The sequence below is a fragment of the Alligator sinensis genome, unplaced genomic scaffold, assembly GCF_000455745.1.
Source record: "Alligator sinensis unplaced genomic scaffold, ASM45574v1 scaffold50_1, whole genome shotgun sequence".
NCBI classification, from domain to species: Eukaryota; Metazoa; Chordata; order Crocodylia; family Alligatoridae; genus Alligator; species Alligator sinensis.
Genome location: NW_005842059.1, coordinates 1,136,680 through 1,160,269, shown reverse-complemented (window position 1 = coordinate 1,160,269; position 23,590 = coordinate 1,136,680). Strand labels below are relative to the sequence as shown.

At 45.5% G+C, this 23,590-nt stretch overlaps 1 protein-coding gene across 1 annotated transcript in view; it reads left to right on the top strand.

Annotated features, from left to right (window-relative positions):
* Positions 1 to 21,894, top strand: part of L2HGDH (L-2-hydroxyglutarate dehydrogenase) — a 23,924-nt gene extending 2,030 nt beyond the window's left edge. Inside the window, exons 3-12 of the mRNA XM_025203497.1 lie at positions 18 to 52; positions 825 to 940; positions 1,991 to 2,142; positions 2,762 to 2,893; positions 5,205 to 5,367; positions 5,953 to 5,987; positions 11,087 to 11,254; positions 12,048 to 12,205; positions 14,663 to 14,794; positions 19,425 to 21,894. Of these exons, the coding sequence (XP_025059282.1) occupies positions 18 to 52; positions 825 to 940; positions 1,991 to 2,142; positions 2,762 to 2,893; positions 5,205 to 5,367; positions 5,953 to 5,987; positions 11,087 to 11,254; positions 12,048 to 12,205; positions 14,663 to 14,794; positions 19,425 to 19,620 (1,287 nt within the window). The 3' untranslated portion in view covers positions 19,621 to 21,894. The remainder of the gene's footprint in view (positions 1 to 17; positions 53 to 824; positions 941 to 1,990; positions 2,143 to 2,761; positions 2,894 to 5,204; positions 5,368 to 5,952; positions 5,988 to 11,086; positions 11,255 to 12,047; positions 12,206 to 14,662; positions 14,795 to 19,424) is intronic.
* Positions 21,895 to 23,590: the final 1,696 nt, after the last annotated feature.

The window sequence follows — 23,590 nt, the reverse complement described above, 5'->3', positions numbered from 1 at the left end:
CTGTGGAGGGGGTGTAACGACTGTCCACGGGGTCCTGGAGCCTGTTGAGGAGGTGACGGAGACTGTGGAGGGGGATGGAGGCTATCGAGGGGAATATAGAGTCTATCGAGGGGGCTATAGAGATTATCGAGACGGTCTGGAGGCTACTGAGGGGGATATAGAGGCTATCAAGGGGTTTATCGGGGGGGTCTGGAGTCTAATGAGGGGGTTATTGAGACTATCGAGGGGGTCGAGGCTACTGAGGGGGTTATTGAGTCTATCAAGGGGGTTATCGACACTATCGAGGGGGTCTGGAGTCTATCGAGGGGGTTATCAAGACTATCGAGGGGGTCTGGAGGCTACTAAGGGGGTTATAGAGCCTATCAAGGGGGTTAGAGGGACTGTCGAGGGGGTCTGAAGGCTACTGAGGGGGTTATCGAGTCTATCGGGTTTATAGAGTATCAAGGGGGTCTGGAGTCTATCGGGGCTATAGAGATTATCGAGGGGGTCTGGAGGCTACTGAGGGGGGATATAGAGACTATCAAGGGGTTTATAGAGACTATCGAGGGCGTCTGGAGGCTACTGAGGGGGACCTGGAGTCTAGCGTGGGGTGTAGAGACTATTGCAGGGGGTGTAGATACTATCAAGGGGGGCTGGAGGCTATGGAGGGGGGCTGGAGACTCGCATGGAGCCTGGTGGCTGTTGAGCCTGTGTAGAGACTAAGGGGGCCTGGACTGTACCGAGGGGGTTATAGAGGCTGTCGCGTGGAGCCTGGTGGCCGTTGAACCTGTGTAAAGACTATTCGTAGTAACCCCTTGTGACACAATCTTTTTGCTTGTAAATAGCACGTTCAACGTGGCTGTTGTTGGTGGTGGACTTGTGGGGCTCGCATCTGCCAGAGAGCTTGTTCTGCGACATCCATCCCTCACTTTTGCTGTGCTGGAAAAGGAGAAAGAGCTAGGTATGGTGTATGTGGTACCATATCAGTGACTGCTAAGTAAGCTCCCCTTGTCTTCATTAGACTGTTTCTAGTTCCCTAGGGTCCATCGGTAAGAGATTTTTTTACTAAAAAACTCAGATCCTTCAAAAACTGCTATATTTTACAGTTGATCATTATAAAGGTATTTTAATTTTAACATTATATTGTTGGTTTTTAAGAAGTTAACAAAAAAGTGAGTGTTTCTTGGAGTGGCAGGGAAGGGAACAGGAACCATGTATTCTGGCTGCTGAAATGCATGGGTAGTTGCCCACTGGAAGAATCGAGGCACGCCTATCCAGGGACTCTAGAAACATAGGGAAGAAGAGCAAAAAAGCTGTCTGTGGCTGTGGGGTTTGTCCTATGTAGTTCTCAGTTTTTATGATTATAATAAATGTATTATTATATCTACTTGTTATTGTTTATGTATTTATTATTCACTGTTTTAGTGAAGGCTCTAAATAAACTACTGTTACTACTAAATAAAGTTAAATTTGATAAATACATTCACTCTTAACACCTGTCTGTCTTCCCTCTGTTTTACTTCCTAGTAAGAGGAAGTTAACAGTCAGGCTTGACTTACAAGTGTATGATTGTCCACTACAAGATAAGCAGGACTGCCAGCTTTGTGAAAGGCATTCAGGACCCCGCTGGTTTTGTGGTACAGGGAGGAGCTGTAGGATGGATTTCATTTTAGAACCGCTGTTAATGTATATGCAGTAAATTGATTTGCATGCGATTGCTGCAAATCTCCTTGGAGAAAATATTTTAATTACTTTTCTGTCCATTCAGTACATGATGCACTGTGATTATTGTGGTGTAGACATGGTGTCAGTATTGTTGGAGCCCTCCTGAACTAAGGGAGAAATCTTGAGGAGTGTGTAGATCCTTTGTAAGATCTCTTACTGCTGGGGAATAGAAGAGGACAGAGCTTAAATGGATCAATTTCCTGACAGCTAGAAGTTTTAAGATACTGCAAGAATCTAATCTGCATAGAACATGTATTTTAATATCGTAACTTCTGTCTTTGTGTAGCCTGCCACCAGAGTGGACATAACAGTGGAGTAATTCACAGTGGAATTTACTACACTCCTGGATCTCTGAAAGCTAAGTTATGTGTGCAGGGCGCTGCCCTCTGCTATGAGTACTGTGACCAAAAGGGAATTCCCTATAAGCAGTGTGGCAAGGTACAGTAGCTGCTTCATTTTTTATTTTAAAAAGCTTAGTCATGTGATATGTCCATTTTTAACTGTACCAAGCACATTGTTATGGTCATTTCCCAAGGAGAGACTTTTGTGGAAGCCATGAGTTGACCCGAACATATCTCTGTGTGTGTTGGGGGGTTGGGGGGGGTGTTTGTGCCCTGTTTTTTTTTTCTTTAAAGGAATTCAGATTAAGTCTGCCCACAGGCCTAAACAATAAGACATTGAAGTGAGATGGCAGCCCACTGCATATCTTTCTTTTCCCTTTCCCATTCTTTTACATCTCAAGCTACCTGGTTGCTGGGGTCAGACCAAGCATTATTTTTAAAAGTATCCTGATAGGATACAAACTATTCCCCTTCTTTCTCACTCTGATTTCTTGCACCACAGTCCTGGCTGCAAATATCTTCCACAGTGAAGCACTTATATTATTTTGTAGCACCTGTTGTTCACATATCCCTTAATTAGTTAGCATTGGCAAGGGTTTAATATAACTTTGCACTCACTAGTGCACCAAACAGTAGTTTTTCTGTTGTATTTCCACACTCAGTAAATTAGGTATTGCAGTAGGACTCACCTTTGCACTCTTACATTCTTTCTGAAGCTAATTGTAGCAGTGGAACAAGAAGAAATCCCAAGACTCAAGGCACTGTATGAAAGAGGGTTGCAGAATAATGTCAGAGATCTGAGACTGATAAGTGCCAAAGAGATCCAAGCAAAGGAGCCCTTTTGCAGAGTAAGTTGTTTTCCTTCCCTTTTAATGGAATGAAGACTGTTGGTTTCTGTTTTCTCTCATATTCTTGGTGATATGAACTTCCTATGAGACAGACCACAAGGCAGGTTTTCTGGGTGACAATTTCAGAAGATTTCTTGGAAGCTCCTAGTATGAAAATTGGCAGTAAAACTGAATGAATGGTCAGAAGTGTTTACTGCAAATTGGCAGTAAAACTGAATGAATGGTCAGAATTCTTTACTGCCCAGCCAGTCCCACATATGGGTGCCCCTTAAATAAAAATAGAGATGTGATACAAAGGTTAGACACGTTTTTGGGAAACACTGCAGAGCCTTCCTCAGTTATGTTCACGTCTGCCTAGCATCAGCTTCAGCCCCAAGTAGCATCTTTATCTCAAAAAAGGAAAAGTGCCAGAGACTTCATGGAATCTGTGAGGGTACTAGATATTGGTTATCTGGGAGATGCTTAAATACTATTATGACGGGCAATAGGATAGATAGACTTGAGTGGAGTGGAAGAAGGGGCTTCTCTCTGAACTTCCTCTCCCATCCCTGAGTTCCATGTCTTTTCTTGCTAATACTAATGTTTCCTTCCATTGTTTCATCTGAATGTTTGCGGCTATTGCAGTGGTGTGCAAGGGCAGTTGCTTAGACATTACTGTAGCCGCAAAGAGACAGACCTTCACTGAAAGGGATTCTTTTTGACCTCTTTGACATTTGGGGCCTATTGCCAAATAAATAATCTTTACATATTTTAAAATCAAGTCACTCGTTATTTCTGGAAATGACCAAGTTCAAATGGGTCACAAGACCTATAAATGATTAACTCATCCTCATAGAGTTGAACCCCAGCGTCATAAGCAGAAGAGACCTTATATAGCAAGTTAGTTGTAAAGAGTGAAAAGCACCGTATTAAGCACGTAGAAACATTGTATGGACTGAAAGGGTAGGGCATCATGAAGTGCATTATGAGTACAGGGTTTAGATGTTTCTGACCATGTCTGAGGTCCATATTACAAGAGAGCTGAAGCGCAGATGTTTTCCTTATTGATATGAATTGATACAAATTTGGTTCTACAAAAACCTGAGATTCTTAGATGCAAACAGTAACATGCTAGTGAGTGGCATGTGAATTCCAGCTAAAAATGGTAGATTTGGACCCCCTGGCACACATCTTCATAGAAAAGTACAGCTAGAAGGGACCTCAGGCAGTCATTTAATATAACCCCCTGCTCCAGGCAGGATCATCCCTGTCCAAACTATCTTAGACAGTGGTGTGTCTAACCTGCTCTTAAAAACTTTGTGAATAACCCTCACATACAACTACCAGGTATAATACCCAAAGCATCTAAAGTGGGTGACCAACGTGCAGCATGGGTGCCACAAGTGGCACAGGCAGCCTGTGTGTATGGCACACAGCAGGTCGAGGACAGGACAGGCACACAGCAGCAGATAGGGTAGGAAGCAGAAAGCAGAGCTGCAGATCAGGCAGGGGAATTGGAATGGCACTTGGGGAGGGTGCCAAACTAATTTGTGGCACACCTGCCAAAAAGATTGGTCCCCACTGGTCTAAAATACCCTTTAACTTGCTACAGGTAAAGCAGGAGAACAAGGGCCCTGCCAATGTTCTGCCACTCCATGGAGAGGAAATAGTTTGTTGAATGCACTCAAGCAATCCAAGGTGGAGGGCCATGCCCCTCACTACAGAAAAAAGTGAACCCCCATAGTCCATGTTTATCTGACCATGGGGTAGAATTCCTTCTTGATCCTAAATGTGGTAATCAATCTAACCTTGAGTGGAGGAGTAAGACCCTCTAGCCTGGACCCTCAGGGTTTAAGTCCCAGCAGGAGTATCAGCACACCCCAGTGAAAGTCCCCAGCCTTGGCTGCAACCAACACCTGGTGCCTCGGGAAAGAAAAAACCCCAAGCAACAGTAGGAACAGGATGGGGAAAAATTCCTTCCGGGTCCTACATGGCAACCCGCATAGCAGGTGCAAGTTATTTTCTGTTTCAGAAAAGTCCAGGCTGCGATCTCGGATACGTAATTCAGGGAGTGGTGAGACATGGCAGAGGTGACATAGTTAACATTCAGTGACATGAAGCATTAATAACTACAGTGCTTCACGCAAAGCACCCAGTGTGGCTGTATGTATGTATGTTGTACTGCACGGTGTGTGACGAGGCTTCTGTAGTTCAGTTTGAAGTCAGAATCATAAAGTCTACTTTATCATTGACAGCTATGTAGCGAAGCATATCCTAATTAGACACACAACTGTCACTTTGGTTTTCTGTAACTCATCCAATACCATTTTAGGGTCTGATGGCCCTTGATTCCCCATACACAGGCATTGTGAATTATAGACATGTGGCCCTGTCATATGCTGAAGATTTTCAGAAAGCAGGTGGGACAGTGTTGACTGATTTTGAAGTAACCAACATGGAAATGGCTAAAGAAAGTCCTCCAGAAAGTACAGAAGGTAAGACATTCCTCCCCTTGCTTCCTTGTCATCTTGCAATATTTTATGGGATACTTGGTCTTGAGGCAAACTGAAAGTCCCTAAAGAAAAAGGGCTGTAACTGCTTTTCTGTTGCACATTTTTTTAATTCTTTATTAGCGTCTATCCCAAAGCCAATGTGATGACAGTTGAGATGCTTCATCAAATTGAGCAAGCCCAATTTTTTTCCCACGCATGTCAAGTTTAAGCAGAAACATGGTGATTGTCAAGTCGACATGGAACAAAAATGTAGTGAAATAAGACTAGATTTTAGATAAAGCAGGTTGTTTTCTCAGGGTACTGGCAGCTGAACATTAGTGCTCTTCACTTCTATCCAAGAGAGCAGATTTGGCCTACCATATGGATTGCAAAATGTGGAAATTGGTAAAATAATATATGAAAGAAACAGCAACCTTTAGAATTCATAAATATAATCCCATCAGAATTATGCTTTTTCCACAGCTTCATATCGTTCCAGTTGGCCTCCAGACCTGTTAAGATGCCTCTACTATCAGTTTTCTCTTTCTCTTTTTTGCTCTGATAACCCATTTTTTCTAACTATTGCAGGGTTGAAACATCCAGTTGTTGTTAGAAACTCAAAGGTAAGAACTAAGCCAATACTTAGTTGTTTCATGGAGCCATGGTTCTCCTTGTTTTCTCCTTGGGAGTTAGTGATATGATATGATAAACTATCCAAATTATTAGAAACAATAAATATTGATGTTGGATAAGCTGTTGCATTATTACCTAGCCTTGCTGTATTTAAATGCAAATTGCAATCGCTATGTGACATGGCACACAAAGCAATATGACTGTGTTGCTTGGAAATGACCTTGAGTGAGTTTCATACTTCACTTTATTTTATTCAGTTGATTGCCCTATAATTGATTGTTTCAGTTCCTTGTCTTGTTTGTCTTGTCTCTTGTTAGGTCCTGTTTTCCCTGCCTCTGGGAACTGGCTCCCTTCCTTACTGAATAATTTTATCTGGAGTTTTTTCCTCTGTGTCCAGCTCTCTGGACATTTTGTCCAACTGGTTCTTTGAAATTTTTAAAGGAAGGTCTTGCGTTTTATTTTTTTTCCGGGGTGGAGCTTAAACCTGTCAATGTATTTCTTAGGCTGTGCAATTACAGTCATACAAAGTGCTAAACATATAATGTAACAAGTGCTAGTCCTAGGGGTGGTCACAATGCTCCCTGGTGGCTTCTCAGCCTTTACCAAATTTTGACTCCCCTCGCAGTCTCTCCTTCACTTGCCCACCAGGCCTTGATGTTGTTATCTTGGAGAAAAGGGAGGCTGCCCCAGGGTTTCCCAAGCCTGGTCTCACTCCTATGACCACAGGTGTCCATGGTCATTGCCTTAAGGGCCAATGATGTGGGTTTCATCTTCTCCAGTATCCATTTCCATGCCTTGCAGCTGACATGCTAACATATGCCCTTCCTGGGCTACAGGCTTCCAGTCCCAGTCTTCGCCCCACCTGGGCTACATGCTCCTTGGCCCGCTCAGTCACCAGCTGCATTCCCTTATCTTTGGTTTCCCCAGACCCTGGCCCTGCTTTTAGACTAGTTGAACCCTTTGGCTCCCTGGCCCTGCTGATGCTTCCCCCTCCTGGGCATCAGACCTCTGGGCTCTTTAACTGTGTTGACACCCTGCCCTCTCTCTGGACTTGAGTCCTCTGGACTAGAGGTGTACCAATACATTGGTCCATATTGTATCAGCACTGATAAAAGGAAAATTGACATGGTCAGCAATCAGGTTTTTTTGGCTGATGTGGCTGATAATGTTGCTGATGAATGCGGGCAGCCACAGCATGCACATGGCCAGGAGTGCAGCCCAGCAGCTTAGAGAGCAGCATCCAGCTGGTAAGTCTGGGGGGGGGAGGAGTGGGGGGGCAGATTTCATAGACATTTGGGCTGGAAGGGACCCCGGAGGATCCTGCCCCAGGGTCAGGAAGTCAGCAGGGATCATAGGATCCCAGCAAGATAAGCATCCAAATGTGTCTTGAAAACATTCAAAGTGGGTGCTTGACCCGCCTCTGGCAGCAGTCTATTCCAAACCTTGGGGCTCAGACAGTAAAGAAGTTCTTCCTTATGTCCAGCCTGAATCAGTCGCGGCGGAGTTTGTGACCGTTCGATCTTGTCATCCTTTGGGGCGGTCTGGTGAACAGATGTTCCCCCAGATCCTGATGAGCACCCCTGATAAATTTATAGGCGGCCACCAGATCAGCCCTGAGCCTGCGCTTTTCTAGGCTGAAGAGTCCCACGGCTCTCAGCGTCTCATCATAAGGTCTTTTTTCCTGACATCTGATCATGCACATGGCTCTTCTCTGGACTCTCAAGCTTATCCACATCCTCTTTGAATTGTGGAGCCCAAAACTGGATGCAGTACTCTAGCTGCAGCCTCACCAAGGCCGAGTACCACGGGAGAATGACATCGCGAGATTTGCTTGAGAAGCATCTATGGATGCAAGCCAGCATTTTGCTCACTTTACTAGCCACAGCATCACATTGAAGGCTTATGTTCATCTTGTGGTCAGTCATGACCCCCAAGTCCCTTTCATCGGTAGTGCTAACCAGCATAGCACTGCCAAGCCTATAAGCATGCTGCAGGTTTTTCCTGCCAAGGTGGAGAACCTTGCATTTTTCGGTGTCGAACACCATCAGGTTCTCATCCACCCATTTCATGAGCCTGTCAAGATCTGCCTGGATCACCCTCCTGTCCTCAGTTGTGGATGCTTTACTCCAGAGTTTGGTGTTGTCAGCAAACTTGGCCAGTCCGCTTCTGACACCAATGTCCACATCGCCGATAAAGGTGTTAAACAGTATAGGCCCTAGGACAGAGCCTAGAGGGACCCCACTGGTGACCGCGCACCAAGACGATTGGCTTCCATCAATAGAGATAGAGAGAGAGGCCTCTGTGGTGACGGAGGGAGTAGGACTGGGGCAGGGGCAGGCTCTGCAGGGGCAGGGCACAGGATGGAACCACAGCTCATCCTAGGGCCGTGGTGGGGTGGCTGCTGCTGCTGTGTGCAACCCTGGGAAGGCATGGGGGACATGTGCCCCCCTGATCTGTGCTCAAGGTGAAGGCGGGCTGCTGGCTGTGGGTTCCGGGCCAAGGGCTGTACCGGCCTCTTCCCATCAGGGGGGGCTGGGCCCAGGCTGTGCTCAGGGCAGACAGTGGGAGTGGGGCTATCATGAATTTTGGGGTGGCTGCAGTCCCCCCTCCCAGCGCTGCTGCCACCCTCCCCACCCTCCCTGAGCATAGCCCCTGCCCAACCCACCCGCTGGGAAGAAGTGAGTGCAGCCCTTGGCCCTGAGTGCCTGTAGTGAGCAGCCTGCCCTCACCTTGCACACAGATCTAGGGGGCATGTGCACCCCATGCCTCCCTTGGGGGTGTGCGCAGCAGCAGGAGCCCCCCTTGTGTCCCCTGGACTAGCCGCGGCTCCATCCTGCACCTTGCCCTGCCCCAGCTGGGCAACGCCTGCCCCCGTCCCATTCCTTCCCTTACTGTGGGGGCATCGATCTGCCCCCACCACACCCCTTCCCCTCCAAGAGACTGACCAGCCAGACACTGCTCTCCAAGCCACTGGGCTGCATATCGGCAATCAGATCGGTATCGGCCAATATGGCTGGTTAATAATCGGCTATTGGTAGTGGCCAAAAAAATCTTTATTGGTGCGCCCCTACTCTGGTCCCACGTGCTGCCCTCTGGGCCCTCCAGCCTAAGGCTCTACCCCTCTATGGGCTTACTTGCCTCTGTTCTCAGGCCTGTCTCTTCTAAGGCCTGCCTCTCCATGCTGTGCCAAGCGCCCTGTCACAGTGCCCTTGTCGCGCTACAAGAAAATGGGTGACCAGGCGTGCACCTACTTGCGGCGCTTCAAGACCGGGGCAAATACTACACAAATGAACCTGTTTGAAATGAGAACTTTTATGTAGCACTCTGCTTTGTAGCTCTACATGCAACATTTGTAGAGTTACATGCAGGGGATCTTTTACTCCCCAGCATCCCACAGTGCTCCGTTCAGGAAAGGACCTGGAGGATCAACAGGACTGCTACTCCTAAATCATCTCCATGCAATGCTTAGCCAGCTGCCTTTTGAAAGCCTCCAGTGAAGGAGATCCCATAACCTCCTTGGGCAGCTTATTCCACTGCCTCACAGTTCTAGCAGTGAGGAACTTGAGATCTCGTGATTTCATCTAAACCTACTTTGCTGCAATTTCCATTGTTGCTTTGCATCCTGCCTCTGAAGAACAGTTATTCTCCTTCTTTATGGCAGCCTTTCAGATCTTTGGAGACTGTTGTCATATCGTCCCCCCACCCTTAATCTCCTTTTCTCCATGCCTAGTTCTCTGAACCTTTCCTTGTGTGACTTGCCTTCCAACCCCTTTATCATTTTTATTGCCCACCTCTGGACCCTCTCCGACTTCTCTACATCCTTCTTAAAATGTGAACTTGTTACATGGAGGCTGCTCAGGTCTAAAGTTTGGAGTGCTAATCTTCAAATATCCCATAACAGATTCTTGTTCTAAGTATGTATTTACATTATGTACGCATTTAATGTACTCGTGTTATGGGGTGTTGAGTTATTGAGAGATTTCCCTTTCAGGTCTGCTGTTCAGCTTCTCTGTTAAATTACAATTTACTTTTTATAGCTAGGAAGCTACAAGGTGCAATAAAAGAAAGGGTACAGTGTTGTGGCTGTTGCAACTCCATTCATACTGCTTGTGTGGCCCTGCTGTTTTCATGAGTTAATAACTTGATTCTATAAAACCCCAAATTTTCATATTATGGGAGCCCTTCCCCCTCTTTGTGTTCCCCTAAAAGAAAGTTAAATCACTAGAATCTGATACTTTCTTCCTCCAATAACTTCAAATAAAAAAATGTGCAGATTTAGAAGGTGAATTTTTTTGTGATAAAAACAAGACAACCCAATCTTTGAAAGCAGAGTAATGCCAAATTATTTTTCTCTTGTGTTGAATCAACAATTAAATAGAACTTTGAATATCCGTGTTATCAATTTGTGCATGTTATCAATTTACTTTGTGGTCCATGGCATGAAATTCGTCCAACTGAATGTAGTTGAAATTCGTTCAGTTGTTTTGGAGCGGAATGTAGGCCCTAAGTATAATAACATACGACTTATTTAATCAAAAGCCATAGTTATTCCTTTGATAACCTCCCCAGTTGCAGCTTCTGCCAACAAAAACTTTACAGGGAGTTAGAGGCTAGAATGGCAGCAGCATTTCTGACAGTTCATCCTGAGATGGGAGAGTGTCAAGGGAAAATATGCAATTTGCTAGAGTTATTTGTATGTCTGGCCAAAGTATGGTTGGTCTTTTCCCCTATTAAATAAATATGCTTGTATGTAACACAGGGTGCTTGGAGAAGGTATCCCAATACATAGTTGAGGATATATTGATTGCTTTTTCCGTTCTTTAAAGTTGTTTCTAGTTTCTTATTCTGTTTGATGTATTCTTTTGTTGTGGAAATCAGCTACGGTGGTACCATCCTCTCTTCCAGGAGTGGGGAACAAGGGAGAAAACTGCAAACACTGTTAACTGCTTCATGCATACACTGCACTTGATCTTTTAAGGCATGATTGCTGATGGTGGCTTGGCTCTTATTTTATGGCTTACAGTTAATCTTTCTTTTCCATTTTCTTTGCGTATTGAATCTGTAGTTGTGGGTTCTGTTTTTTTGGCAGGGAGAGGAAGTCTACTGTCAACACATAGTGATCTGCGCAGGACTCTACTCGGATCGCCTGTCTCAGATCAGTGGATGCAGCCCAGAACCTCGCATTGTGCCCTTCCGGGGAGACTACTTGGTGCTAAAGCCAGAAAAATGCTATATGGTGAAAGGAAACATTTATCCAGTACGCAGCTTATTGCACCTGTTTCACCATGTATTCTGAGGCTGATGAAGCTATGGGGCTTGGAGTAGTTTGTTTGTTTTTTTTAAATGATTAAGTATCATACTTTAAATTAGAATCATAGCAGTCAGCCTTTAATATTTATGTAAAGAGTGTGAATATAGATATTTAAATTGCCTTTCAGCCAGACAAATATTGGCTTTGTGGATTCTTTGCATAAAACTACTACACTGAGTACTGATTCACTGTCTGCATTATAAAAGGCAAGTTAAATTCATTTGAGGATTTTTCTTTGAAGTGTCAAATATTTGACATAACAACCATGTGATGTTCAAAGAGTTTCTTTTCTCAGTTTACATAGTCAGTCTGAGAGGAGCATTTATCATTCAGCTATATTTGATGTGGCTTAAATAAAAGATTAGTTGCTTTGGGCTTTCTCCTTTTTATTTTTTTTTTTTTTATTTTTTTTCCCAGGCACCCCAGCAGATTTGCTGGGTTGCTTGGAGAGCAGGCCTGGGTCTGGTGGCAGCAGCAGCCGGAAGGAGCCACCACTGGTGGGGCTGCCAGGAAGTGAGTCCGACCACCACGCTGCCCCAGCCCCACTGCACGCTTAGGGGCAGCGGGACTGGCCGTACACACAACAACCCGAGCTCCCCCTGCACCTGGGCTGTCCATTATCTCACAGAGAGTGAAGATGTCTTCCATCTCCCTGGCAATTTTTCTTGGGTTGCCCAGTCACATTGTTTCTCAGATTTGTTTTGGAGCGGATTGTTCTAATAATTGTTTCCTGCTGCAGGTTCCTGATCCTCGGTTTCCTTTTCTGGGTGTCCATTTTACACCAAGGATGGATGGCAGCGTTTGGCTTGGTCCTAATGCAGTGCTGGCCTTCAAGCGAGAAGGCTACAAACTGTTTGACTTTAGCCCAAAAGATTTTGGAGATGCAGTTCTTTACAGGTAATAACTTCACTTGAGATTTTATTTCTGCATGTAATTAATCATCAAGAACAATCATTGAATAATGGAATTGCAGTCAGCATGAAAGATAGGTAATCTAAAAATACCCCATTGTCATTTATAGTAGTCTTTTACAGGTGGTGAGCCTGGTAAATGGACCTGTGATACTGTATACTTGGGATTTCTCCAAGGTATTTTTTTAGTGTCACCTGACATTTTGATTAAAAAGCTTTTATTATTGGGTATGGACCACCTCATGTCCATTTGGAGCCATTTCAAAAGAACAGAAGCTGTTACATCCAGATTGTTACCTGTGGACAAACTGGGTACAATACAAATGTAGCAAAACCTCTTCAACTGTAGTGCTGGATGAAGCACTTTTATCATTCCCAGCTCATCCTAAGTCCCGCAGTCCTGCTATGCAGTCAGGAGCCACGTGGTGCCGGAACAGCCGACTGCTGGCGGAAAAGGGGAAATGGCAGCTGCAGGTGTGGGGGAGTGGGAGCTGGGTGGGAGTGTTGGGTCTGCTCTGGTGTCCCAGGAGCAGGGCAGGCCCACGCAGGGCCCAGAGCAGGGCGGCAGGAGCACTAGCTCTGCCACCAGCTGTGCTGGAGGGGAGGGCAGGGGTTCCCCGCCACCGGTGCTGGCCCTGGGACACCAGCACAGGCCCTGAGCTCTTACCTGGCTGTCACTGCACTCTGCATCCCCACCTGCGGCCTTTTCCCCTGGCCTGTAGCTGCCATTTCCCCACTTTCCTGACTGCTGCTCCAGGTACTGGGACCAGGAATGGGAGGGTGTGTAGTGTGTGTGTGCATGCACGCTCATAGAGCAAGTCCCACATGCACACTCCACCATACACATGCACCCACATCTCCCTTGCACTGCCATACACAGATACACACACCCACACTCTCCTCCACACCCTCACACACCCACAGCCCCCCACAAACCTCTATCCACCCCCCACAATATACAAGAGTAAGACTTCATTTTAAGCTACTGTATACACTCACCTTTATGGGCACTACACAAACACATGTAAACCAGGACAAAAATATTTTTTGAAATCAAATTAATTAATGTTGTAGACGTTCGCTTTTTAGAATATAATTTGATATTTTTCTGGTTCCAAGATGGCACAACCCCTTGCTGAAAGGAGTACTTGCTGGGGCAAGGGGAGGGACTTCTGGTGGCAAAGGTCAGAGGTTAGGGGGCGGGACTTCCGGTCACAAGATGGTGACCAGGGTTGGGGCATCTACCAAGGGGCAGGGCTACCCATACGTCCCTCGACAGCTTGCCAAAACTCGGTAAGTAGCCCTTTGCCCAAAATAATTGCCCACCCCTGGAGTAGGGGCAATTTCATCCCTGTTGCAAAAGGCACAGCAAGATTCAGTGGCTGGAAGTTGGAGTCAGTTTTGTAAGATACAATTTCCAAGCTGTATGAGCAAAGGGACAAACTAGGGGAGGCTTTCCATCACTCAGAGCCTCTAGGAAGAAATTGTTTATCTTTGGAAAAGATATATTTAAATATTTTTCATCATTCTTTCCCCTTGCACGTGTGTGGAGGTGGGGAGGAGGACAGAGTCCCCCTTTTCCTAACAGTAGGATTAGCATATCTCACCTGATCCATTCCCTGAAATTTCATGGGGCTTGAAGATGGATGGCACTTTGGTCTCTCCTGTTTTCTGCCTCTTGCACACAATTTAGACAGGGCTGAAATACTTTGCCCTAACTCTGGGCTTTATTTAAGGTATTTGCATAACCCAGGCTATAAACCCTTGTGTAGAGAGCGAGACTAGATGACTTACTAGTTTCTCCTGGCCTTTAAATCTATGAAAGTATGAATGAAGGTGTTCAGTCATTCTCCGTTAGAAGCTCCCCATTTCTGTCCCCTCCGTACCAGAGGACTGCCGGATGCGATCCTCTGATGAGGTGACACGGTAAGTGCTGAGGGATACAGCATCTCCATTCGGCCCATCCAAACTATGCTTCCATTGAAATAAATGGTAAGCAAAAGGGGTTTATTACAGCTTTTGGTTCTCCTGTATATTTAGTGGAAGAAGCCTGTTGTGCCTGTGGGATGTCAGCAAAAGGGTCAAACATGCCTAATTTTCCTGCCTTTTTAAAGATCCAGTGACAAAAGAGGTTTTGCTGTGGGACTTTCATTCTCTCATGAGCACTGCAGGCAGCAGGGAGGCACCTCCGCATCTCAGAAATGTAATGTTCTTTTCAGAGTGAAGGAGAAAGTCCTTGAGAATAGGTGGTAACTCCTCTGGCCATAAGAAAGCTCTGTGTGGTCACTAGATGATGCGACGGGAGACTGCTTTGCGCCATCCACATTGTACACCACATGTAGAATGTAATAAGTGGGTCCTGCATGTTAATGGAGGTACCGTTCTATACATAGTACACACAGTGCTATTCGATTTACTACAAGTGTCCTGTCTCTCTTTACAGTGGTTTATGGAAACTGGTGAGCAGAAACCTCTCTTCTGGAATGAATGAAATGTATAGAGCATGTTTCCTTAGTGCACAGGTGAAGCAGCTACAGAAGTTCATCCCTGAAGTTACCATCAATGATATACTCAGGTACAAACACTTATCAGTAATAACTAACTGTTTCTTAACCTTTATTGCGAAGGCCAATGTCCAACCTTAGTTTACTCCCTTCCCTCATTGAAATGAAACATTTCCAAAGAATAGACACACTTTAGTAGCCTTTCTTGAAGGAGGGGCTTGTGTACACTGGTGCACAGATAGATTTAATAAATACCTAAGCCCAGCAACTTTCTCCTTACATACATTTAGGCACGGCTTACCCATCAGAAAGAATTGTTGAGTGCACTTCAACATTCTCATGGCCAAACTTGTGTTCTGAAAGTCATCAGAGGGAGCTAAACTAAGAGTTGCTGTAATTATTAGTGAGGAGCAAATCGATGCAGAGGGCAGAAAACCATAAAATGGGAGTCGGCTTACAGAATGGCTAGTGTATCCTTCACAACCTGGCTAAGGACTAGGAGACAGGGACATAGGCTCCAAATATGAAGGGGTGTAGAGTGAAGTGGAAAAGGAGCCTGACATAATAACAAGTAATAAAGTATCAGTGTAAAGGGGTAGAGTAGGGAGCCTCTACTCTGTCCAACAGGGTATTTGGGCCTGAGGTTTCTTTTTCAAGACTCTTGCTTCTCTTGCACAAAGAGGAAAAACAAGCAACATAGTGTAGCATAACACGAAACCGAACAGGGAGTCCTCTGCCTGGTTACACAGGTCAGGGTGGAAGCATCCCTCCTTCTTTTCCTGGCAAGGAGGCACAGAGTTTTCTCCTGGCTTGGCCTCAGGTTCATGGTTTTCCCACCATACTTTCTCCTCAGCATCCTAACAAAGTAAGTACAGAGCATTATGCCGTGATTCCTGGAAATGTGGTAGGACCTCTGCATCCTAGATGAGTAAGAGTAAAGAGATGCAGGTGAGAAGGGCAGATTTAAATGCAAATGGAGGGATAAGTTGCCTAACAGTGAGCTCTGTTGGGTTGTGAAATAAGAGAAGTACCTCTGCATCTTGGGAAATCTAAAACTAAACTGGGCAACACCCCAGGAAACATCTTACCCTCCCTACTGGGAAAGAATTAGCAATAGCATTGAGTTTGAAGGAGAAACAAGATATGGGCTGGAAAATACATGGGCTTGGGTCTCTAGCAAGAGCTGTCCAACTGGTGGTCTGTGGGCTGCATGTAGCTGCAGGGGGTTAATGTGTGGCCCCTAGGCTCCTGTCCAGCCACCACTCCCCCCTCTCCCCTGTAGCTCTGGCTGCAACAGCAGCTGCAGTCTCTGGACTCCCCCTTCCTCCTCTGGCTGCTGCTTCCTGCCTCTGCCCCACAGGGTGGGGCAATGCCATGAGTGGCATGGGGAACTGAGGGTGAGTCTGGGGGCACATGCAGGGGGAGGGAGCGCGTGTGTGGGGTGGGGAAACGGGGCTCTGCTAGGGCGGGGGATTGTGCCTGCACAATGCAACAGTGGGGGAGTGCTCTGTGTAGTTGTTGGGGGAGTGTCTGTGAGGGTGCATGTTGCATTGGGGGAATCACGCTTGTATGCCTGCACATTCTTGCGGGGGGTGGTGTGGATCATGCCCATGTTATGCAGCAGGGAGTGAGGTGCCTGGTACAGTCAGGGGTGGCGGTTTGTGTGCATGGGCCAGTGGCTTATGGCCAAAAACAGCTTGTAAGTGTTAACGCTGGGGGGGGCCCACTTCCATGCTGATGCCAGCCAGGCTGCTGCCATCAGTGCAGGAATCTAGGGGGACAAATGCTCCCCCATGCCTCCCCAGCACGTTGCCAATGCCCATGGCTCTACTGCTTCAGCCCCTGTCGTGCATGGCCTCTGCTGGTACATCCCCCCCAGGGTGTGTGGCCCCCTGGGGAATTACAGGTTGGAAAGTCCTGTTCTATGGCATGAAAGATGGGAGGGAGGGAATCTCCTCCTTGGGGCTTCTGGCTACTTGTTTTTGGTAAAGCAGCATGATTGCTTCTTGCCTGGCACAAAGAAAGCAGTGACATTCTGGTTTTCCAGTAACGAGGCCGAATGCTAGAGAGAACAAATGTATTAGTGCCTGTATGGGAAGGGTAGGCAAAAAGCAATTCTTAGACTGGTTTGCAGTCCATAAGCTGCTATAGCTACTTTTTGCCACAAGAGGGTTTTTGAGTTTATTCTGACCAGTCCAAAACCCCTGTTTTACTGGTCTAATGTATTTCAGCCGTATAAAACCACATCTCTGTCTACACGTCCTCCATGTAATACGCTTGAGAAGTTTTCAGTTTTATTTACTGCACGAATGTCATCACTTCTCGGTGCGAGTTTTTTGAACCACAAATACTCATATGTCCCAATTATACTTTTTGTTTTTAAATTTTAATTTGCCATTCCTGCAGCTTTTGACCCTTTCCATCAGATCGTCATCAGAAAAATATGAATGCTTCTAGAAGCCCATGTGCAAACTAGCCTTATGCAAATTTACAGTCGACTTTCCATGTAGGCGTCTGCGCGGCATACAGGGCATGGATGGCCCAGTAGTTAGGATGCCAGCCAGCGACTTGGGAGAACTGCTTCAGTTCCCAGCTCAGCCTGTGTGACCCTGCCCAAGCCCACATGGGCAAACGTACTAGCATACCTTTTTACCGTATAGTTTATCCTGCTTTAGTTGCACTGTCTAGCTGCCTCTGTGGATGCTCTTATCTAGAATAAGTGGCCCCTCTCCTCCCCCTTCTCTCTCAGAGCTGTAGCACTGTAATTATAACTAGTAATTATACCTGTGATAGAGCAATGTCATCATTAATGTCAAAGCCAGCAAGCAAGTATCCTGCTGGGTCTGTACGAAGTGCAGGCAGCATTACAGGAAGTGCGGCTGCAAGTAAATGCACTAATTGAGCATGGTGTTCCTGTGTCGCAGAGAATAAATCAAGCTTTGCCTCCATAAATGCAGAGCTGCAAAACATATTTTCTGATTGCGTATCATGGCATTCCATGGGAAGACCATCATGTTACAAATCATGTTTGTTACTGAAGATTACTTGCACTATGCCGCTGTATGTAGTGTAAACCCCGATGGTGGTTTGTGAGCTATATCCACCAGCCTCATTGGCAACTGTGAACACTGGAAACCAAGGTTCCCTCTAAGCTGCGCACAGGTGCGGCCACGCACAATAAAAAATCTTGCCGCACATTAACCTCTTAATGCCACGCACCCGCCCAGAGAGGAGCTGGGCTGCGGCTTCCTGGAAACCCGAAACATGGCAGAGGCACCTGGGCCAGCGCAGGACACTTGCCAGCGGTAAGTTAGTGCCGGCTGCACTCCACTCCTCACCATGCCAAATCCCCACAGGGAGGGATAGTGGTACGGGGCAGACAGCAACTCGTCCCCGAGGTGGGATAGGAGCTGGGGCAGAGCCAGGCACCGCACAGGCTCCACCGGCTCCGGGGAACTGCTCAGCTCCCCAGCCACTTCGGGGGCCACGTGCCAGCTGCTTGTGAGCTGCTCCACATTATATCCTTCTGCATACAGATGGGTTTGTGGCAACAGACTGTCCTGTCAGTGCAGCTGTTTGACAGCATCAGTCCCCGTGGTGAAAATTCACTGTGTAGATGTAATTTAAAGTGGAAAAAGTCAGATTCTTTCTTTACAAGGATATATAATTGTATTCAGTGTTTGATGATTTTTTAATATTAGACTCTTATATGGATATTTGTAATCAAGACACCGAAGAATGAGAAAATGAAGTACATTTTTATATATACACACACACACACACACACACACACGTGTGTGTGTGTGTGTGTATAAACCTTGAAATATAAAAATGTGAATTTGTATATATAGTTTAGTATACAATACACACGTGTGTGTATAGTTTATTATTTCAAGATGCTTTTCTCCCAAATAATTCAGTTTTGTAATATTTCCAAGAGTGCATATTTCAAGGTTTTTAAATAATTGGGTGAGCATAGTGGCAGCAGAATCAGTTGTGTAATTTCTGCAGGTTTAACACTAGGGTGTATGCAATTCAAGAACTGTGTGAAAAAAATGAGACCAAAATCCTGCTTATCTTACAGTTGATAAGATAACTTATCAACTGTAGTTGATAAGTTGGTCCCTCCCTTCCCCTGCCCCCCCCCCGCGGCACACTGAAATGGGGAGGCAGGATGAAGCGGCATGCTTACGGACTGAAGCGGCGCACTCACGGATCGCTATACCTTAAAGGGAGCATTGCTGGAAACCACGTGGCTGGTTATGGCATGAATGTTTTTTATTGTCCATGCTGAATGATTCATCCAGACTCCAGAGAGATAAAGTATCAGTCTGGATTTAGATGTAGAAGACGGGGGTGTCTGGTTTCTAGCTGTAGTTTTAAAACCACACCTTTCCCTCAGATTTAGAAAGAAGTAGACTGGTTCTGTTCCACTTTCTTGTTTCTGTGTGCTGCTGCAAGTACAAGCCTCTACGGTCCCCCTGTCTTACTTTAAAGGGAACGTGCAAGCTTGACATACAGAATGGACGTGCATGTTTTATAGTTGATTGTGTTACTAATTTCTCAGAGCTCATCCACTTTTAAGTGCCCTGAAAGGGGTTGCCAATAGGTAGCAGAGCCTCTATCATAGTTTGCAGTAGTTTATTAGATAGTATTGATGGTTCTTTTTTGTTGTCAATTTTAATTCTTCCAATTTTTCAGGGGTCCATCTGGAGTAAGAGCCCAGGCCTTGGACAGTGAGGGAAATCTAGTAGATGACTTTGTCTTTGACGGAGGCACCGGAGATATCGGAAGCAGAATTCTTCATGTCAGGAATGCGCCTTCCCCTGCTGCTACCTCTTCCCTTGCCATTGCAAAGATGATTGCAAAGGAAGTAGAGGAAAGGTTTGGACTGTGATACAGCTGACAAGCTCGGGATTCTGTACATCCCTCTCTTGTGTTTAGCAGCATGGCGGTGCTGAACGAGTTCTGCAGTTTGTGATAACAGAGATAATTTGGAGCCCTCGTTGTTTGGTAGATAAACACTGGTGCATAGGTTGTACAATGCAAAAGCAGCATTCTGATTGTTTGCTTCCATAAGCCCGTGACTTCTCAACTCTCCTACTAGAGAGGTGATATCCAATAAGACCTTGGGGAATGGAAGCTTCCCCTGCAGGCCCCAAAACACCATTTCAGTATGAGGGACAAAAACTTGTTAGTATCTAGCTGGAAGGAAGGAGGCAACTGCTTTGAAGGGTAGCTACAATGATGCCCCCACAAAGTCTGCGTCTCTGGGCAGGGTGCTAGGCAGTAACGCTATTCTTCAGTTACAGGGAGGCAGCAGGAGTGAGCAGGGAGAGTGACTGCTGAATGCGCTGCCCAGACTGATTCTTTTTCCATGCTTTCTGCCCTGAACAGGGCTGCTCCACTCTGCACCACTGCAGTAGGGTGGTTCTTTGAAGTACCATGGGTAGGGAGAAGCTCTATTGGTTTCTAAAGGGGTCTGTGGAACCAACTCATGTACAAAATGAGGGAACATCAGTTGAGCGCCTGTTATGAAATGTAAAAGTGAAAGAAAGTAGCATTTTGTCATAGCAACATCAGGAAAGATGCACGAGCCCTGACAAGAGCTTTATTTGATTTTCTTTACCGTTTCTACCCAGATGTACGTATTACACATAGCAATATTGCACGTCCACAGCTGATCTCGACAAGCTGTGGTTATACACGGAGATTAAGACGAAATAAATGCTTCGATATAAAAGCCATTTCCCATAAAACTAGAATTTGGGGCTCATCACTGATCAGCAGCTACTTCATTTTTTGAAGACGAATCATGCAAAATGAGCGTATTTTATACTGGGCGTCAAGCACTGCCATGAACGTCTACTTGTAGAAACAAACATGGAAGTGGGGGAAGTTAGAAACCCTGCCTTTTGAATGGAGTCATGCTGCACTCTGCCTTCACTTGGAGTCGGAATAGCAACGAATCATGGTCGCTTACCACTTCCCCTCCTGCCACGTGACTGGGGTCTTTGCGAGGACTGTTAGGGGGTTTTGAGACTGTCACTTGGGAACTTTATGTTCCGTCTTATACTTGCTGCTTCAAACACTCTGAAGTGTTCTCAGAAGTGTGCCTGGAAGTGAAACTTCTGTGGAATCCAAAAATTGGTCTTTAAAATAGAGGGCTTTAAAACAAGCTCTGAAGTAACTCAGCCATGAGTGCCTTGGTATGTTCAGCATAATTACTACAAAACAGAGAGTTGTGGAGCCCCAGGGGCATGGTGCTATAAGTGTGCTTTTAAAGCAGAGGTTTATGGGATGTTGGGAAATGTAGATAATTAAAGGGAGTTAGCTACTTGGCGATTTGGCACATTCGGGCTTCTTTAAAAGATTCTTCTTTGATACTATACTTCTGTGATATAAGTACATGTGCTTGCATTAGCACAGGAGTTCAGTTAAAAATAATAAACAGTGTCTACATCTGTTATATAAAATAACATGGCATTTGGCAGTCTAGTTTGCTAAAGAAATGTCTCTGTTTTTCTTTCCGGATGAAAAGTACTTTCCCAGGAGAATATTTGTGAACTCTCAGTGAGTGTAAAAGGGCAAGTCACAAGCTCAAGTAAATAGCTTTTTGGAGAGAAATCCCTTTCCCTGCCATTTTTAAGCCAAATATGTTAGAATGGGATCACCTACTTAAATACTAAATGCAGTAGTATGGTGGTACAAAAGTGCCATACCAACATAATTAAAATAGTTCCTTCCCGCAACTGTAAATGCGACCAGAAGATTGCAAAAGCAGCTGACTCCCACATGAGGTGTGGCCCTAACATGTATTAACAATAAAGAACATTAAAAAGTAAACCAGTCATGCAGTATGGTGAATCTTAAACCAGCGAGTTTAACTGTACAGCTGCTGGATCTTGAAAGCATCTTGGTCTAATTAAATTTGGGGAGGTGTCTGTTTTCGACTACCATTCATTCGATGCTTTTTCGTTATGAATCTTTCATCAAATTCTGTAAAATATTGTTTGTGTTTCCAAAGAGATGTAAACATTTTTTTAAAAAGGAAACCTAATTTGTAACTTACTGTGAGGGGGACGTTAATGCACAGACTAAGCTTTGTCTGAGGTGTTTGAAAAATTATCAATATTTTTATTTTAAAAATAAAATGTTTAATCCAGGTGCATCACTTCAGATACCTTGGCCTTCTTGATTATGGTAACAACTGCTACATTTTTAGGACTTTTTTCCCATTGAATTCAAAATCCACATATTCCTCCTGCAATTCAAGAGAGTTTCCACTGATATAATTGATTTTTGGGCAGTTTATGATTCTGCAGACACTCTATATGGTAATAGCACTATTTGCTTTAAAGGTAGATTTTTTTTTCCTTCCCTGCCTTGTTATCTTGTGCAGGAAAGAGGATTACACAGCCCCAAGAGTGGTCTCTTTTAGGGTGCTGAGGATCAGATGCACTCCGTTTTCTCCCCGAATTACAGCATTTTGAGTCTGTTTTGCAGCGAAAGTGGATGGATGAGAGGGGGTTATTTCAGAATGCTCCTTCTCCCCAGGTAGAGAGAATCCGTTTGCAAATCTGGCAATGAAGCTTGTCCTTTAAATGTGATAGAAATAACTCTAGATGACAGAAGGGTGGATGGAGGTGAATAAAAAAAATGAATGGCTCTGAGGCTTCAACATCTAAAATACTGACAAAGGTTATATGAATAAAGGTTGCAAGCTTGAGATGCAGGACTTGGTGCGATCACAGGAAATGTTCAGCTGCTGATTACTGATTTACAGCATCGCGCTGCAGTGTTTGGCTTACACCAGCGATCCTCAGCCAGGCTGCTGAGGTGCCCTTATCTGCTTTCAAGGGTGTCAGGGTGTGCCACTCAATGTTAGCACTGGTACAGGGGCAAATATGATTCACAAGGTAAGCCCAGAGATTTCAAATGGGAATCCCAGCGGGTTACGACCATCCTGCCCTGCTGCCAGCTTTCGGAGGTGTTTGCAGCAGAAGAATTACTCTAGTATTTTTTAGTCGTCAAAAAAACCTCAGTGAAAGCCAAGAGCTGGCAATGTTGGAGCGGGGAGGGGAGCTAGAGCCCTCGGGGGCTGCCCCCAGTCACTCTGTGAACCATGGGCTTACACTAGCGTTAGACTGGCTGTGGCAGCTAATTTGAGCTCGTCTGTGTTGCTTGAGAGTCAGGGGGATTTGCACCACCCAAAGTGTGTGTGTGTGTGTGTGTGTGTGTTTGAGCAAGTGAGAGAGAGAGAGACGCACACACACAAATCTCAGCTCAGGAAAGACTGCTATACGTACACATGCACATACATGTATACCCACACGTGCATTTACACACACCTGCATACACACACAATTAGATATTTTTGCAGTTTCCTAGTTGGTCTAATAAAAGGTATCATTTTGGAACCACGAGTTCTAGCTTTCTAGATTACACACATACGTACATACACACATGTGCATGTGCATGCATAAGTATACTCACACACATACCCACATACACATGGACACACATCTATACACACAGATACCCACATGCGTACACATACGTGTATATACACATGCGCACACATCTATACACCTACACGTATACACACATATACACACACGTATACACATATATACACCCACACACACATATATATACACATACGCACGTACATGCATACACGTTTACCCACACACATCTATACACCTTCACGTATACCCACAGACCCCCCCACACGTAAACACACACGCGAGTCCCGGCCGGGCGTGGGGGGAGAGAACCCGGCGGCGCTAGGACACGCGGGCGGAGCCGTGCGGGGCCGGGCGGCGCGCATGCGCGTGCGGGCGGGGCGGGGCGGGGCGCTGAGG